This window comes from Xiphophorus couchianus, chromosome 8 (genome assembly GCF_001444195.1).
Source record: "Xiphophorus couchianus chromosome 8, X_couchianus-1.0, whole genome shotgun sequence".
Taxonomy (NCBI): domain Eukaryota; kingdom Metazoa; phylum Chordata; class Actinopteri; order Cyprinodontiformes; family Poeciliidae; genus Xiphophorus; species Xiphophorus couchianus.
This window is the reverse complement of record NC_040235.1, coordinates 20,755,001-20,770,809: the sequence shown is the minus strand read 5'-3', so window position 1 is coordinate 20,770,809 and position 15,809 is coordinate 20,755,001. Positions and strand designations below refer to the sequence as shown.

At 36.8% G+C, this 15,809-nt stretch overlaps 2 protein-coding genes across 6 annotated transcripts; both read left to right on the top strand.

Moving 5' to 3' along the window:
• Positions 1–3,911: 3,911 nt before the first annotated feature.
• On the top strand, positions 3,912–8,049 carry ptcd2 (pentatricopeptide repeat domain 2). Of its 2 annotated transcripts, XM_028024796.1 has the most exons (11): positions 3,912–4,174; positions 5,150–5,242; positions 5,316–5,445; positions 5,535–5,652; positions 5,755–5,833; positions 5,901–5,992; positions 6,553–6,666; positions 6,757–6,831; positions 6,922–7,035; positions 7,130–7,388; positions 7,840–8,049. In XM_028024796.1, exons 1-10 carry the CDS (start codon positions 3,946–3,948, stop codon positions 7,349–7,351), a joined length of 1,266 nt encoding a protein of 421 aa, XP_027880597.1. In that variant the 5' UTR covers positions 3,912–3,945; the 3' UTR covers positions 7,352–7,388; positions 7,840–8,049. The 2 variants fall into 2 exon arrangements, with proteins under 2 accessions (XP_027880597.1, XP_027880596.1); XM_028024795.1 differs by having other exon boundaries at positions 3,913–4,174; positions 7,130–8,049.
• An 860-nt stretch (positions 8,050–8,909) lies between these two features.
• cacfd1 (calcium channel flower domain containing 1) lies at positions 8,910–13,582 on the top strand. Of its 4 annotated transcripts, none has more exons than XM_028024814.1 (6): positions 8,910–9,268; positions 9,391–9,555; positions 11,589–11,661; positions 12,620–12,745; positions 12,903–13,010; positions 13,107–13,346. In XM_028024814.1, the coding sequence occupies exons 2-6, from the start codon at positions 9,447–9,449 to the stop codon at positions 13,117–13,119; spliced, it is 429 nt and encodes a 142-aa protein (XP_027880615.1). In that variant the 5' UTR covers positions 8,910–9,268; positions 9,391–9,446; the 3' UTR covers positions 13,120–13,346. The 4 variants fall into 4 exon arrangements, with proteins under 4 accessions (XP_027880615.1, XP_027880614.1, XP_027880613.1 ...); XM_028024813.1 differs by lacking the exon at positions 13,107–13,346 and adding an exon at positions 13,353–13,582 and having other exon boundaries at positions 8,911–9,208; XM_028024812.1 differs by lacking the exon at positions 13,107–13,346 and adding an exon at positions 13,353–13,582 and having other exon boundaries at positions 8,911–9,256; positions 9,389–9,555.
• The last annotated feature ends 2,227 nt before the right edge of the window (positions 13,583–15,809 follow it).

Below are 15,809 nucleotides of genomic sequence, written 5' to 3'. Positions count from 1 at the left end.
GCAATTTTCATCTGACATGAAATTCTGAGTTAATCCCCAGTTTCATGCATCCTAATGTGCTCATGCCAGTCTGCCTTATCAATCTGTCTCCTATTTGTCTGTATTTATAGCAGGTGTGTGATTAAAATGTGATTTATAGAGCATTCCCTCCTATTCTATTTAAATTAAATTATATGGCTGGTAATAGTATAATGTCAGAGAACCAAAGTGTTGACAGGTTAATGACATGAGGCCAAAAATGACTGACTGTACATGACACTGTAGCCCCGGGGGAAGAGTTTTTCTTCCACTGTTCCTGATAAATTGAGCTATGAAGGCCAGACAGTCCTACAGAGATGAATCTATGCTCCCACTGTGAGATGTAGCATGAAACAGAGTCACAGGTTTTATTTTACTGGTGAAATGGGCCATACTTTGAACTCTTTAGCGTTGATATTACTGCTTTTACAGGATACAGTTATTGTAATGTTATCATTAATTGAACTTCATTCCTGGTCAGAATAGAGATGATTATCGTCATTATCATCCAGCCAAAGTGGCCTAAGCTAAGACAAGTGTCACTTTGTGTCAAGTCATTCTCATACCACACAAAAAAAATTTAAACAATGGATTATTTTATCAAATGTTAATCAGGTCAGTATAAAAGAAATATGATGTTTGAACATTCTTTTGGTCATCTTTTACATACTGATTATTTGGAGTCCGAATCATTGTGTGACTGGTGATTTAACTGAAAGCAACTTAAATTTTGGGTGTTTTTTCCCCTAAATGTTCTCTAAAAATTTGATTTTCCTAAAATTTTCAGTGTATCTTTATGGTATTACAATAAAATATATATTTTTTGTAAGCATTTTTATGCATATATACTTTTTTTTTTTTTTTTACTAATGGTGCCAGTAAATGTAGAGGGCTCTGTGCCTAAAGTATACAACAAAATACAAATAGTTAGAAGACAAATGAGAAAGAAAAAGTAGAAATTGGAATTGATTTGAGAAAATCTGCAAGGATATGAGTTTATTAATTTTACTGAAAAGACTGGGAAGTAATTAGGATACAGATTTGAATAGATAACTCTAACTATCCATTAACGTTTCTAATATTGAAATAGTTTACAGTTAACATCAAGAGATAAAGTTTTATTTTATATCTGGTAAAAAGGACAACATGTCCATTCCTTCTAAATTTCCTCCGCTAACTACTGCTGGCAGATGAGCTAAAAGTGTCTTCTGAATTCTGCTTGCACTGTAGAACATATAAATATTTAAAACCTCTATGTGCAAGTCTTCCCCTGCATTTATTTATTCATTTAAATATTTTTTTAAAAGCTGTATGTGAACTGTCTATTCGAAATGCCACTGTTGAAAATGAGTCTATTACATTACATTACATATCTTGAAACTGGCATATTTTTTTTATCAAGGTTATCAGACCATAACAATCTCATTACAAGCCCATGGCTATTTCCTTGTTACTTTAGCTTCATCATGCAGCTGCAAGTGTGCATGTCAGGTTAATTGGCAGCTTTAGTTTGACCTTAAAGTCAGGTTGTTTATCGCGTGCATGACTGCTCTGGTCCTGTGATAGACAGGCAATCTGTGAAGGTTGTATCCCACCTCTTCACTGGTGACAGCTAAGACAGGTTCCAGACCCCCAAAGCTCAGAAGAAAATGAAGTAATAAAGCTTTAATAAATTCGAGATGTATTGAACAGCTCCTGTGTGCTTTAAGCTGACATACATTTTGATTTAGATATAAAAAATAACAGTTGTGCAGATAGTAATGAGAATCACAGTAATTCTATTTATTTTGTTTTATAAGAATTACAGCAAATTTAGAAAGCTAAATTACAATCTTCTGGCTATTTTGGCAGAGACATTAAGTGAACATGTTTTCTATTTCCTTTCATGTGCTTTAAAATTCTAAAAAAATTATACGAATGAGACAACATCCCAGACTTTCTCTAGATAAAGCATACACCAGCAGGCATTTATTATCAATGTGAATCTCAAAACCATCTGCCAACAAACCTAGATCTTCCGTTTTTCTACAGACGGAGGCTTTGTCTTTTTCTTTCAAGGACAGTGATATAGTCAGCTCCAGCTGTTTTCAGGTTGTTGCAAAACTGTTTCAGTGGGGACGTTTATTAATGATGACGGGACACCCAAGGCGCTTTCCAAAACCAAAGGGAGGTGCATGTAAGGATAAATCAAAGATCTAAAAATTGCGGACCCTCAGCTCAACCTGGCTGCTTGTCTGGTCAAATCAGACTCTAGGTGTTACAATATCCACATAAATGATAATATTTCTCTTTTGAATTGTTTGCCTCTAGGTATAGATCAGCAATTAGTATGGAATCATATTTATGCAGAGGGATAAATTGGGAGAAAAAGAGGCTCATACACCTTCCAGGATGCCATAAATTATCCAAGGGACCTGTATCTTATTGGCTGAGCTATCTCAGCTGGATGGGCTGAGATCATGTTGCTAGGGCAACAGTGGGGAACCTCCCAGTTTTTCGCTCTGCATTGTTGTTTGTCATAGGAGTTTATTGTGAAGCATCCAATGTAGAGAGTTCATTCTTCAAAACTTACCAGTATGCTTTTTCAAAATGGGGGCAAATCTGATTTAATTTCATCAAAGCCTGTACAGCACTTATAGAAAGCATTAAAAAAAATCAAGATATTATTCAAATAGCTTGATTTCAGCATACCTGCAGAGAACATTCCCGATACATTTTAGTTTTGAGACATACATACTGGAAATATGCACTAATAAACAACAAGACTGCAACATGTTTTAAGGCATGATTTCATTTTAAATGTGTGTTGACGTCAAGCCGTTACAAGGAAAATACAGCAGAAATCTTTTAAGGACGCTCCTTTTCTGTTACGTAATCCTGTCAGGTCAGTGGGGGCACAAACCTAAAAAGGCAGGAAGTGTTGCTTTCTGCAGCCTCCTGTAATGAATTATCAGTAGATCTACACCAGATTGACACAATTATTTGTATCGGATTGTATTCCACTATTTTATCTCAAAGCTCAACATTTACAGTTAACCTTCCTATTTCATAGTTTTTAAATTATTAAGTCTACTTTCTATAAAAGAAATAAGCTTATTATAATACAATGATAAACTATAAAAAGTATTAAATAAAATATTGAACATGGATGAAAAGAATTATAAATTATTGTGCATTATCATTAGTTATAAAGTACTCATAGATATGTACATACATGGCATGAAGTTTCTTTTCAATTGCAATAGTATGTAATGTCATTACTTTTTTAGGGTAGCTCTTGAAAGTGACTAGAATTGATAAATAACAGATCAATGTTTTTAAACATAAAGATCATAAAAAAGTGTAGTTTTTCTTTGTTCATTGCTTTAAAATTCCACAACAGAATAACACAGATGGTGCAAGAAATAAAAAATTAACAAGTTTTTTTTTCTTTAGTCATTTGAATATAATATGTTTATTTTTCTGAAATTTCCCTTAAATGTAGGGGGAAAATGTATTCATACTCTTTTTGTATAGGTTTGATTCATTTGCTGTTTTGATTTTTTTTTTTTTTTTTACATCTTCTTTTCTAAAGCTCTAAATACAATGAAACCATCTAATCTATCATTTTAAATGGCTAAGTGGCATTTTTGTCGATCTGGACAATTTAATTAAGAAGGAAAAATCTGGGTCTTTACGTTGTTATTCTTCTTATTATTTAATACAGATGTTTAGTGTGCACATTGTAACGTTTTTCGGAAATGACCAGAAATGGTATCACTGCGCCATCTACAGGTGGAGTTTGAGAAATAAGAATATTTACATTACAGAGTGTGGCGCCATGTTGGAAGATACCAACCTCTATCTGCAAAACAGAAACTGACAAACAACTGTGGTACTGCTTGTTCAAAAATATAATTAATATGAATGTAATCTCTAAATTATTTTATGCAGTTCATGAATAATTTTCAGAACGTAAGTAAACTTAATTATCGGAACTCGAATACGACGCCACACACAACCCCTTCTGTGTTCATGTCCACGGTTCGGTCGGCTGGTGTCATGGCGCTGCTGGGGACACTGGCTGCTAAATGCTGTCGGTCGTTACTTTCTAAACCCTGCAAAGGGCTGTTCTGTGGAGTTTTACGGCCAAGCTGGATTCAGGGCTGCATTGGAGGTAAGAGAAACAAAGGGAAACCCGACAGCGACTGTCCTGTTTCATGCTACACATGAATGTAGAAACTTGCAGGACAGGGTAAATCAAGCGCCTCCATTGTAGACCATGAAAAAAAGCATAGCAAATGTTCATTCATAGTAAACTCGGAAATACTAGCATTTAAAAAAAGTCTTACAGGCCTGAGTTGCTTGTAAAAGTTCTGCACTGGCTGAGGCGAATGGAGTGATTGTAAAATGTGTTAGCTGTCAATTCAAAGTGGCCTGGAATTTAAAACATTCCTATAGTTGGACTTTAACCCACAAGTAATCATCTTCTGTTTTGTCGTTTAAACCTCGATGCTTGAAAAAAATGTGTATTGAAATCTTTTGCATTCGTTAATTTAATTATTGAAAGTGTTCCATAGATGTACTCCTCTCCATAGATGTTAAGCAGCATGGCGTTGCCAAACATCACTCCTTTGTGGAGGCCCTTTGAACATTCTGTCACAAATACACATTTAAAGTTAACTTATTAATATTGTTCAGCTCTGCCCCCATAGCAAAAGTGGAGAAAGCATAATAATTCAGTTTCATCTGAGCACTACAAATGATAGTTTAGAAAGTATACAGAAGAAACAACATGAGTACCAGCACTGAACCTTGAGGAACCTCACCTGGAATTTTTCGCATCTGTAAACCTGTCTTGTTTATTTAAGCAGATTTTTTACATTTGTTCACTAAGTGAGTGATAACCGTCTTATACAATATGTTTGCTTTTTCTTTGGTAATATTTGCTAATCAATATCATCTAATAATGCACACAATATTCCGCATTACTTATAGCAGTTGTTGATTTTTCTGCTAATTTTACCAACAGAAAAACAGTCGATTTCACTTGTAAATTCAGGCAGGTTTTGCAACCTTCTTTTAATCTGGAAATACTGCTAATTAAAAAAGCCCCACACTTAGTTTTACCTGTTTTCATTTCTATCCACAGCTAAGAGGCATTTGTTGTCAGAAGATGTTATCAAACTGCAGGATTTCCAGCAAAAAAAGCTGGCTGTGGCTCACCTTGTTACGGGATCAGATGGTGAGAAACTGTTTGATGCCGAAATTTTAATGTGAAATTTGCTTAAATTAAAATTGTCAACACACCTACACAGGCAATTATATTGAGCTGTTCAGAGAGAAGATGCAAAGAAATGAGCTGATTCTGCGAGATGACCTAAAGCTGCTTCTCCACCTGTGTCAAACGCCAGATGATATGCTAGTAGCCCAAAAAGCCATCTATAGGTAAGTGCTACTCTGTCCCAGACACAAGTTAGACTGAAGCCTTCACTGTTTCTATAAAACTAAAAATCCAATTTGTGAAATGTGAAAAGGTATCATGCGGAGAACCGGAACCTTTTGTATGGAGACTTCAAGTTTGGCCCACTTTTCATGAGGCTTTGCTATGAACTTGGCATGGAGGGAATGGCTGCTGCAACTTTAACTGATAAGGTAACAAGTCAAAACAATGATAAATAATTATATTAAATTACAACACAAAATAGAAACAACTTGTACAATTAATGTTTTTGTTTTTCTTCCTACTCTGTACAGAATATGAAAGGCTTTTTCATTGATTCAACCTCTTTTAACATCGCCATCAACATGTTGTTTGTTAAAGGCTCATATGAAGGTAAGGAACAGGTCAGCCTACATGTATCATTACATGGAGGCAATATTCTAAAAAGCGTTTGTTCTAGGCGCTATGGATGTTTTAAGAACAATGAGGAGCCAAGGAGTACCATTCAACAAAGACACACTTACACTAGCGATGGCTACCTGCTATAAACTGGTAATGATTAAATCACAGTACCTACCAAAAGTATTCACACCCCTTAAACTTTTTCACATTTTGTCTCATCAGCGCCACAATTTGTGCTCTTTACTGGGATTTTATGGGATCGAGCAGTGCAAAAGAACAAATTTAATAATCTACAATTGTGAAGAGGAGTGACAATATAATATCTGAAAAGTGCGGCATGCATTTTTATTGACCCCCCCTTAGCCTCAGTTGCCCAAAATAAAATTACATTAATAGTAAATAGAATTCATTTTAGACAGAGCAGCTTTTATGAGGAAACAAATAATAATTAGTTAATATTGATTAATTAATTAATAATTAGTTGAATACATGTTTCAATAATGTATTACTTTGTGTTTGTCTATGACCTTAAATTTAATTAAAATAAATCAAAGCTACTTTTTAAGATCACAAAATGTGGAAAATTTAATGGATTATTATTGATTTTGCAAGACAAGAGTGTTTTTTTAACCATGCTTTAGCACTTTACCATCCCAAGTTTGTCTCTGGTTAGAGTTTGATCTTTTTGTTATTTGCTATTTGTTGCTCAGAACACAGCAGAATGCTACAGAATCAGTATGTCACTAATAGAAGAAGAACAGACCAGAGGCCAGTTCATCCCTCGCCATGCATATTGCTTTGCTGTAGCATTAGCACTCCGACGGGTGAGTTGGATCTGTGCTCTCTTAATGATGTTGCAGAAATACGTGCAAATTATTTGAAAAACATTCTATTCTCTTCTGTTTTTGTGTCAGAATGACCTAGAAAAGGCACACTCTATGTATTCACAAATTATGAGCACTGACAGCAAATTGTGCCAAAACTTTAACGTAAGTGTGCAGCCTGTCATTCCACTGTATACATATTTATTGGCGGTTTGTGGTGAAGTATACACATTTATATTTGATTTTATGTTATAGGTTATGATACTTACCATGTCAGGAGACGTTTTAGGGGCCGTTTCTGTGCTGTCGGCAGCTATATCGCCCAGTAGGTCGTTTTTTGTGAAAAAGCCAGAGTTTTCCAAGGAAGTGGTAAGTGATTACAATCGGTGTCAGATTTGTGATATGATAGGTTATAATGTGACAAGGCATGTGGATTTTTTTTTTTCTGTTGGCCGGTTTTCAGATCGATTTGCTCGTTTTGAGGAGTGAAGGCACACCATTCAAGATGAAAGCGGAGCAGGTGGTGACTCAGCTCCAACAGGCCGGTCAGGTGACCCAGGAGACCCTCGACGACATGCTCTGCCGTGTCCCGACGGGGAAGAGGAAACCGGTTGTAATGGAGGTGGTGAGGAGGACCAGCCGAAGGACTCGGAGGTCTCTACAGTCCAATCTGTTGTCAGAGTGAAGCCAGAGACGAACACCTAGAACCATCTCTCTCACTGGTGATGAACTATAATGTGAAATTTCTGGGATGTTATTGCACCCTATTAATATGGGCTCTGTTACCAGCACAATCATGAAAGCCAGTGGTGTTTACCTCACGCAGACAGGAAAGTGTTAAATTCTAAAAATAAAACTGAAGTAGTACTTTTTGGTATTACTATTATTGTGTTATTTTGAAGAGCTTTTTCAAAATTGACAAACACAAATCTCTTCATGTTCTCATGGTCTTGGGATCAAGATCATCTCCGACCTGAGAACAAGCTCAGACATGATCTTATTGTCAATAAGATCTTATTGTCTTATTGCCTCTGTGTACCTCTAAGAAAAGGACAGTGTTTAAATCAAAACTATGATAATTCCTGGAGTCAGATCAATAATCTGTAGATACATTGCGCATCCCTATTACCTTTGATTATCCATCTCTGAAAGAAATGTATGCTCTGCTGACAGGTATTTGGCTTCATGTCTCCACTTGCTGAAACTTCTGTAAGAAGAAAAAGTATAACCGTATTTGTGTTATATCTGCTTCCAAGAATCCTAACATTGGGAGCGTTGTGTTTTGTATATTTGGTGTAGATGTATGAGCGACTGATTAAAGGTGAGCAAATATTTAATAATAAAATAGATTTGAAATGAACAAAATTAAAAAATTAAGAATTTCTTTGGTGTCATTGTATGCTGAGTGTAAAATCATATGCAGAGGATTAAACTTGATAGGTTGCGAAATATTACCAATAAGTACCTTGAGCTTGGACATGTGCCAGAAGTCTCACTCTGAACTGATTTAAATCATAGAGCTGATAAAATGTTTGATTCTCCCCAGAATGACTACAACACCTCTGCTCTTTTCAGTAGCCTAAGATTTTAAAAAATAAATAAATTTAAAGCATCACTAATGTTTTTGATTGTTTAGAACAATACAGGCATGTGGACATGCAAAAATCTGGGGTGGTACTGACACTCTTTCTGGCTTTATGGTGGTCAGAGTTGTTCTAAAATCTCAGACAGTCCAAGCCTACAGAGGGATGTTGCATAAGAACTGCTTTTCCCCCCCAGTACAACATAATGGATTTGTAAAATGTCAAATATAGAAATGTACATATTTTTCAAGGTTATTTTTAAAAAAATAAAGTCTAATAGTGCCATTAAAAATAACCTTTTTAAATATGCACGTTTCTATATTTGATATTTTACAAATCCAAATTTGACTTCAGAAAGTGTGTCAGTAGAACTTGATGAAACACAGTGAACCAACATCAGCAAATGACATGGCTCTCTACAATCCCCGTTGCTTGTGTACCTTTTTTCTGTCTCATGTTTTCCTTCCACTGAACTTTCCATGGTGATCCTTGTATGGAGCGCTCTTTGAGCAGCTCCTTATGTTTTAACATTTCTGCGTTGAAAAATTTTTTTAATGGTGTTATTTACTATTCAAATTTTTTGAATGTTGCATTTTGGGGTTTCTTCAGTTTCAAGCCTACTCTTGGAAATGTGCCGACTGTAAACAAAGGATGACGCATTTTAAGCCCCTCCCACCACGCACAGCTGACGCTGGCAGAGCTCCCACCGTGAGCTACAAGACGAAGCTGCTTTTATTTAATCCAAACGCGTTAAATGGACTCTTATCCGATGTAATAAAGTGTTTGCATTCGACATTTTAGTCATTTATAAGGCGGCTTGGAAGTTCCAAGACATGTGCGTCGGTGATATCCGCTCCTAGCGGCTGCTGGTGGCGATGCTACTGCTTGTGATCATCAGCTAGCCCAGGCTTAGCTGGCTCGGAGTGACGGGGACAGAGAACCGTGGGCGAAGGCAGCTGGTAACATCAGTCAGCTGACACCAGCACACAAAAGGAATATATATATAAATATATATAAAGGTTAGAAAGTTGGAATTGTATCTAGTTTCACCGAACTGGAGCGTAGTGGCGTATTAGGCTAGTCGGCAGCTGGTTTTGTTGCCTGGAGCGAACTTAACTTGGATATTATTGGGTTGTTTCAGGCTGTGAGATCTGCCTGTGGGTGTTTGAAAACCGTAGCAGAAAAAAAAACCCCACAATGAGCTCCGAAGAGACAGCAGCGCCCAGCAAAGCCGCTCCGGATGATGATGGCATGACCTGGTGGTACAGATGGCTCTGCAAAATCGCTGGGGTTTTGGGAGGAATATGTAAGTAGCTGTCAGTGTCCTTCTACTGTCTTCCAGTTTATACATTTTACGTATAGTTTTATTATTTGCCAGACTACAATATATATATATTTGTTTTCCGGGTAATTTATTCTTGTCTTTATGATTGATATATTTAATTTGCTTTGTGTATTTACTCATGGCCGGGTTGGGACAGGATCCGTTTTGAGTCTGACATTTGAGCGTGTAAATACTGCTTTCATCTTTTGTCCCTGCTGCTTGTTCATTGTCCCCTCACTGCAGTAGGGCGCCGCCTGTTTTGTTTGCTTTCCCCCTTCACCCAGCCTTAAAACTCTTGAAGAAGAGTGACACAAAATCAAATTTGCTGAATATTCCCTTCAGGAAACGCACAATCCATCTCTGCATGAGACAGACTTGGAGCTGCCTTTGCAGTTTTCCAGCAGCACTGCAGCCCTCCGTCTCCTCCCTCTCTCCTTCCCAGTGACACCAGAGTCACAGTCCCTGTATCACATTAACCACTGCATATTCAATGACTTCTGTATTATTAAGAGGAATGGACAGTGTAAGGGAGCAATGGTCTGTTTTTTCCAGTGTTTGAGACAGTGTGAGGTTTGGTGCTGAAGCAAATAAAAGTATATGTTCAAATAAAGTGGATGGTGAAAATACAAAAGATAGGTGGCAGGTGGGCTCATTTCTTTTTCAAGTAAATTAAAATGTCTTTAATATTAAGATGTACATAATGTTTGTTTTTAATAGGGTGTGAAAATCTTCAATTACATTCAGTTCAAATTGCTTTATATTCTGCCAATTCACAACAAATGTCATCTCAAGGCTAACATGTCCATTTCAGATCCATATATATAGATTCCAATTTGGTCCAGATTCAGTTCAAATCACTTAACATTTTTCAAATACTTCAATTCAGATTCAGTCTCATACAGTTATTTTGTATCCATGTTGCAATATTGTTATATTCAACTATATGCATTTGGATTGTTTAATTCCAGTTGAAAAAAAAAAACCCATATCAATGACAGCCTCAATGACCATTGATATGATTTGATTTTTTGAGAAATGTTTTGCACCGCTTTTTTTCTGTCATCACGGAAGTCGCGTTCGAGGCTAAGCCATGAATCATCTTTCAGATTTCCACCCAAAACGGACGGAGACATGCGGCTATGCTAGAATACTTAGGATTATACATGTTTCTTGGTTTACAGTGACTTTTTCCTTCTAAATGTTGAATCGTAATTGATCTCAAGCCTTATCCTTATTTAGAAGTTTCTCTACTATCATTTTTGCAGTGCAGTAATTGAATGTCAGAGGAGTTTATTACACAATCTCATTATTTCTTTTTCTGCTCTTATTTGCTGTATCTCACACGCCTCTGCAATGTGAGATTATGCCAGTTCTCACCCTCTCCCTCTAATTCCCACTCTCATCATGTTTCTGTGAGTTTTTTCACAGCTTTCCTAGAACATATGAGCTTTTTTTTTCAACATTCAATCAGCTTATATTATAACACGTATTCATTTCTGATGGTATATATGCTGTGTTTTTCAGATTTTGTTTAGAATAAGCTCTTCTGCTATTAAAGCTAAGAATAAGAAAAGCTTAAAAAGCTTAGTAAAAATTTGTCATTCTAGTCATGAAGTGGTTAGTCTTACTCATAAAATACAAACCTATTTAGACTCTGAAACAGTTGTAATAATTTTTTTAATTTGTTATAGTTATTTGAAGTGAAATTTGTGATAAAATGTTCCCATATGATGTATGTCGGTGTGTTCCAGGTGTGTTTGGAGTGTAAATGTGCTGATTTCAAGAGACATCCTGCTGTTTGCAGTACTTGTCATGTTTTTATTAAACACAAAAGTGGCTGACGTTGATTTTTTTCATAGCCTCATCGGCCATTTAGCGATCCCCTCTCCTCTGAGGAGTTTACTGCACAGATCAATGTCTTGTGGTGCGCCGTAATGTTTTGTGTCAGATCCCGTGACCCACCATCTGTTTTACCACAAAAAACAGCCGTCTTGTTTTGTCTCCTCTGCATGCAGCCTGCGCTGTCTCGGGAGTGTGGAACTGCGTCACTGTGAACCCTTTAAACATCGCTGCTGGAGTATGGATGGTGTAAGTTTCTCAAGGTGTATTTGGAAATTTTCACCTGAATGTGATTTTTTTTTGGTTTTTTTTGCTGAGCACAAAATAAAAATCTTTGTTTTTTTTTCTTCTAAACATTAATCCAACCAACCAATACAGGGCAGGTAAAATTTTATAATAAAGCTGTTTCATGCACATATTTACTCATTCTGCACATTACTAGCAAGCATGGCAGGTATTCAAAACTGTTACAGACTGGGGTGAAAGTTCATCTTCCAGCAGGACGTCAATAAACCTACAGCCAGAGAGTCAGTGGAATCTTTTATCAGTGCTGGTTGATCCTCTGCTTTTCATGTCTAGGTGTTTCCCTGAGGGCTCACCTGATTTACGAAAAAATAGCTGATTAACACGCTTCTGCAGGAGGTAGTGTAATTATTTAAACCACGTGTGCAGGAACAGATGCAGGTCTGAGACATGAAGGGGCCCTGACGACTAGGATCGAGAACCACTGCTTTAGATGAAAGTATATTCTGTGTGTTAGGGTGGCCTGGTCAAAGTCCAGACCTAAATCTAACTGGGATTCATTGTCAAAACATAAAAATTGAGAAGCGTAGATGGAATAGAATGTATTTAATGTACGATCTCATGTGTATTGAGAGTCAAACCTCTAATTTCAGGGCTCACATTTAGAATAGTACATCAAATATTAAGCATTAAGGCCACGACCAAACAGGAAAGTATGTCTGTTTGAAATCACAAAAAAAGCCTTCCAACAAACACACCCTAACAGAGCCACTTGTAAGTTTGTTCATGGCCTCTGTTTTGCGAGGCATATTCATCGTTAATATTATGTTAAAGACATTTTTTTTGACAGCTTATTTGTTATTTTCTCTTCTCGTTGATTTGTGTTTCTGTGTCTGAGATTGGCGTGCTGCTCCCAATAATTCCCTGTTCTGCTGTGCTTGTGGCCCCGCCCTCTCATCTCAAGGTTGAATGCCTTTGTGCTGTTCCTTTGTGAGGTCCCATTCTGCTGCCAGTTCATAGAGTTTGCAAATGCGATTGCAGCCCGCGCAGACAAATTCAAGCCCTGGCAGAAAGCCCTCTTCTACTGTGGGTAAGAACAAGCATCCATTGTCAAAGCGGCTGACATCTGAGAAATCTGGACTTTTTAAGCATAAACACTTGTACACGAAAGTGCTGTTTTTCAACAATTCTGCATGTTCTAAACTCTTGTCTTTTGCTTAATGTCCTTTTTGGTCGCTTCTCTTCAGGATGGCTCTGTTTCCCGTGTTCCTGAGCTTCTCCATTACAACACTGTTTGGAAATGCCATCGCCTTTGCCACAGGAGTTCTTTATGGACTTGCGTCTTTAGGCAAAAAGTGAGATGGCTTCTATAGGTTAAAAGCATGCAACACGTTACACCTTTATATTTAAACATGTCTTTTTTTTCCCCCCAATGACTCACATTATAACAGGCTCTCACATTAAATGCAGTTCACAACATTTTTATCAATTAACACGATGCCACCCTAATAATGACCTTCCCTTTTTGTGATGCAAATAGGTTTAAACTGAGTGAGTTTTGTACTAATCCCTTCTAATTCTGATTCTCGTACACTTGTTTTTTCTTTATTTCCACTTATTTTTATTACCACCCTTCCTTCGCATCCCGTTTCCTCTATTTTTTTCTTCTTCTTTTCTTTTCCCCCCTGCCCTCTCAGGGGAGACGCTGTGACTTACGCCAGACTACAGCACCAGAAGCAGGGAGACGAAGAGCGGACGGCAGGGACAGTAAATGGAGCTCCAGAGTGAGGCATCTGATTCTCCCCCTCCCCTCGTCTTGTTTTGCAGTTTTTACACTTGGACCTCCAGGTTCAACCTACCTTTTGTCAAAACTACATAGTTGTTTATTTAACTGCTTAGTTTGGTGTATTTCTTTTTTGTTCTGATCCAATACTGTCAACAAATTTATTTATTTATTTACCTCCAATCTAAAAGATGGAATTTATCACCATGGCTCAACGCTTTTGAGGTTATGCTTTAAATTCTTCCTTTAGATTTTAGTTTTTTTCAGCTTTTTTGTTTTGTTTTGTTTTAGCAAACATTTACTTTACAAAAACTTAGTTTTTTCCCCAAAGCCTTCCAGTAAAACAATAAAAACATAATTGAGCTCAGCTTATTCAGGCAATGTAGAGACATGCAGTTGGGCATTTTTATTAGCAATGCAGTGCGGGGCAGAAGCTCACCAGCAAAAGATTTGACATTTTTATTATTCACTAATGACAATATGACCGTTAAAGAGCGGTAAGAACTGAGTTTATGTTCTTCAGGGGGAAAAAGAAAAACCCATTTACAGTGGTAGTTATCCCACCAGTTGTAACAAACAAATTTGACTGTATAATATATATTTTTACATGAAACCTCCACCTGACTTGGAGCGAAAAGCCAAGCTAGCCAGGATCGTGGTGCGGAGGTTAAAATGTTCTGGTCTTGCGTGAAAAGGCTACAAATAACTACAGAGATGTGTGGCTGCATTTTAGGGAAAATGAAATTTTGTTGTTTGAAACTACTGAGTCTCATTGGGGATATAATATTAATAATAATAAAGTCTGAAGGATAATGACAAAATTGTACACATGCAGAAATGCTTCTGTTTATAAAGTTTGAGTGTATCAAAAAGAAACCACAGGTCTGCCCGCTACATGGAAGTTTAAATGTTTGATGCTTTCTGTAACTAAAAGACAAATTTAAAGTAAGAGTTTCATAAATTAGAATGATGTTTGATTTAGTTTATTCCTTGTTTTTGTTGTGCCGGTTTTTATTTAAAACTGATATTTGTAAATTATCCAATCAAACCAGATACAGTGAAGGAAACGATGTTTAAAAAGCCCAAAAGTGAATAAAATTGTTACCGCACCACGATAGTCTCCTACAAAAAAAAAAGTCAAAATGGGGGGAAAAAACATGAAAACATACTGTCAGGCAGGTGGGTTTCTTTGCTAAATTTGGATAAAATATACAGTGAGAACAATAATTAGAACGTTTAAAAAAAAAAACGGTGTTAGACGAGGAACCAAGTTTATTTTCCCACCAAACAAAGGTTTGGAGGATTGGCAGTGGATGTACTTGGAAATGTTGATTCAAAGTGTTTGAGAACTTCAGGACAGTTTCCGATGTGAGGTTATGGTTCTTCAATAATTAAAATATATCTTAAAGCTTTCAGTGCATTTTTATTAGGGGTGAAAGTAAATATGGAGACCTCTGTTCATAAAACCTAAAGTGTTTCCTTAACCTTTTCACTGTCTTCTGCCACAGCTTTTGTATTTAGTTTCCTCTTTTGTTTTAATTTGTTGTTTGATCAAATGAGAAATCTTGTATTCCCTTCACTTTTTGAACAGTTTTGACTTTATGGGCTTTGATCAATTTTTGTTAAAAGTTTCAGACTCTTGATCTCCTAAGGTTTTTAACCCTATTCATACCTGCTCATAGTAGGAAGAGGTATTAAGGTATAATAACATGGCACACAAAGACGTCTGAACTGTGGCTTATGGGCATTTATGAACAAAGGCAAAAGGGATTGAATGTATCTGGTATATCCAAAGATTTCCACACCTGAGGTTTATTATTTTCTGTGTTAGACTTTTGTGTCCTTTTCTTTTTTGTATCCCCAGATAAGCTGATTTAGTGTAGCTCAGCCTGTGTAGCCTATCGGGAGCTGGGATGTGTGCTCATTTGTAAAACATTTTGTAACGGTTTTTTTATTTCTTTGTTTCTTTAAAAGAATTAGGTCATTATTAACAGTTTAATGGAGGGAAGTGTCTTTCTTCAGGGACTATTTTGGTGTGTATTCCACTCATTAGGCAGAGTTATGGTTTACCTTATTCATGATATGGAAGCGAGACGGAGATTGTACGATTGAACTGTTTTTATTGCCTTGCCCCAGAAAAACGAATGCTGCTTGCATGTGTCTCTTACGGCCTTTGCTGTCTAAAAGTCTCTATTCTGTCCGTTTCTGATCAAGTTTTATTTAATGTACCTCCAGGGACAGCTCTCAGGTATCATTCAGAGCCAGCTGCACGACTTTGAAACTACCATGTCACTTTAGCCAGTTGAAACACTTTAGCAATCTCCGGTGTTGGTGAATGTTTAAGGAACATCACTGATTATTCTCCTTGTCC

Coding starts and splice junctions, on each gene's coding strand:
- ptcd2 (XM_028024796.1), top strand. CDS start 3,946: ATGCAGTTCATGAATAATTTTCAGAACGTAAGTAAACTTAATTATCGG. Junction 4,175..5,149: donor GATTCAGGGCTGCATTGGAG/GTAAGAGAAACA, acceptor TTCTATCCACAG/CTAAGAGGCATTTGTTGTCA. Junction 6,832..6,921: donor AATTGTGCCAAAACTTTAAC/GTAAGTGTGCAG, acceptor TTTATGTTATAG/GTTATGATACTTACCATGTC.
- cacfd1 (XM_028024813.1), top strand. CDS start 9,447: ATGAGCTCCGAAGAGACAGCAGCGCCCAGCAAAGCCGCTCCGGATGAT. Junction 11,662..12,619: donor GCTGCTGGAGTATGGATGGT/GTAAGTTTCTCA, acceptor TCTCATCTCAAG/GTTGAATGCCTTTGTGCTGT. Junction 12,746..12,902: donor AAAGCCCTCTTCTACTGTGG/GTAAGAACAAGC, acceptor GCTTCTCTTCAG/GATGGCTCTGTTTCCCGTGT.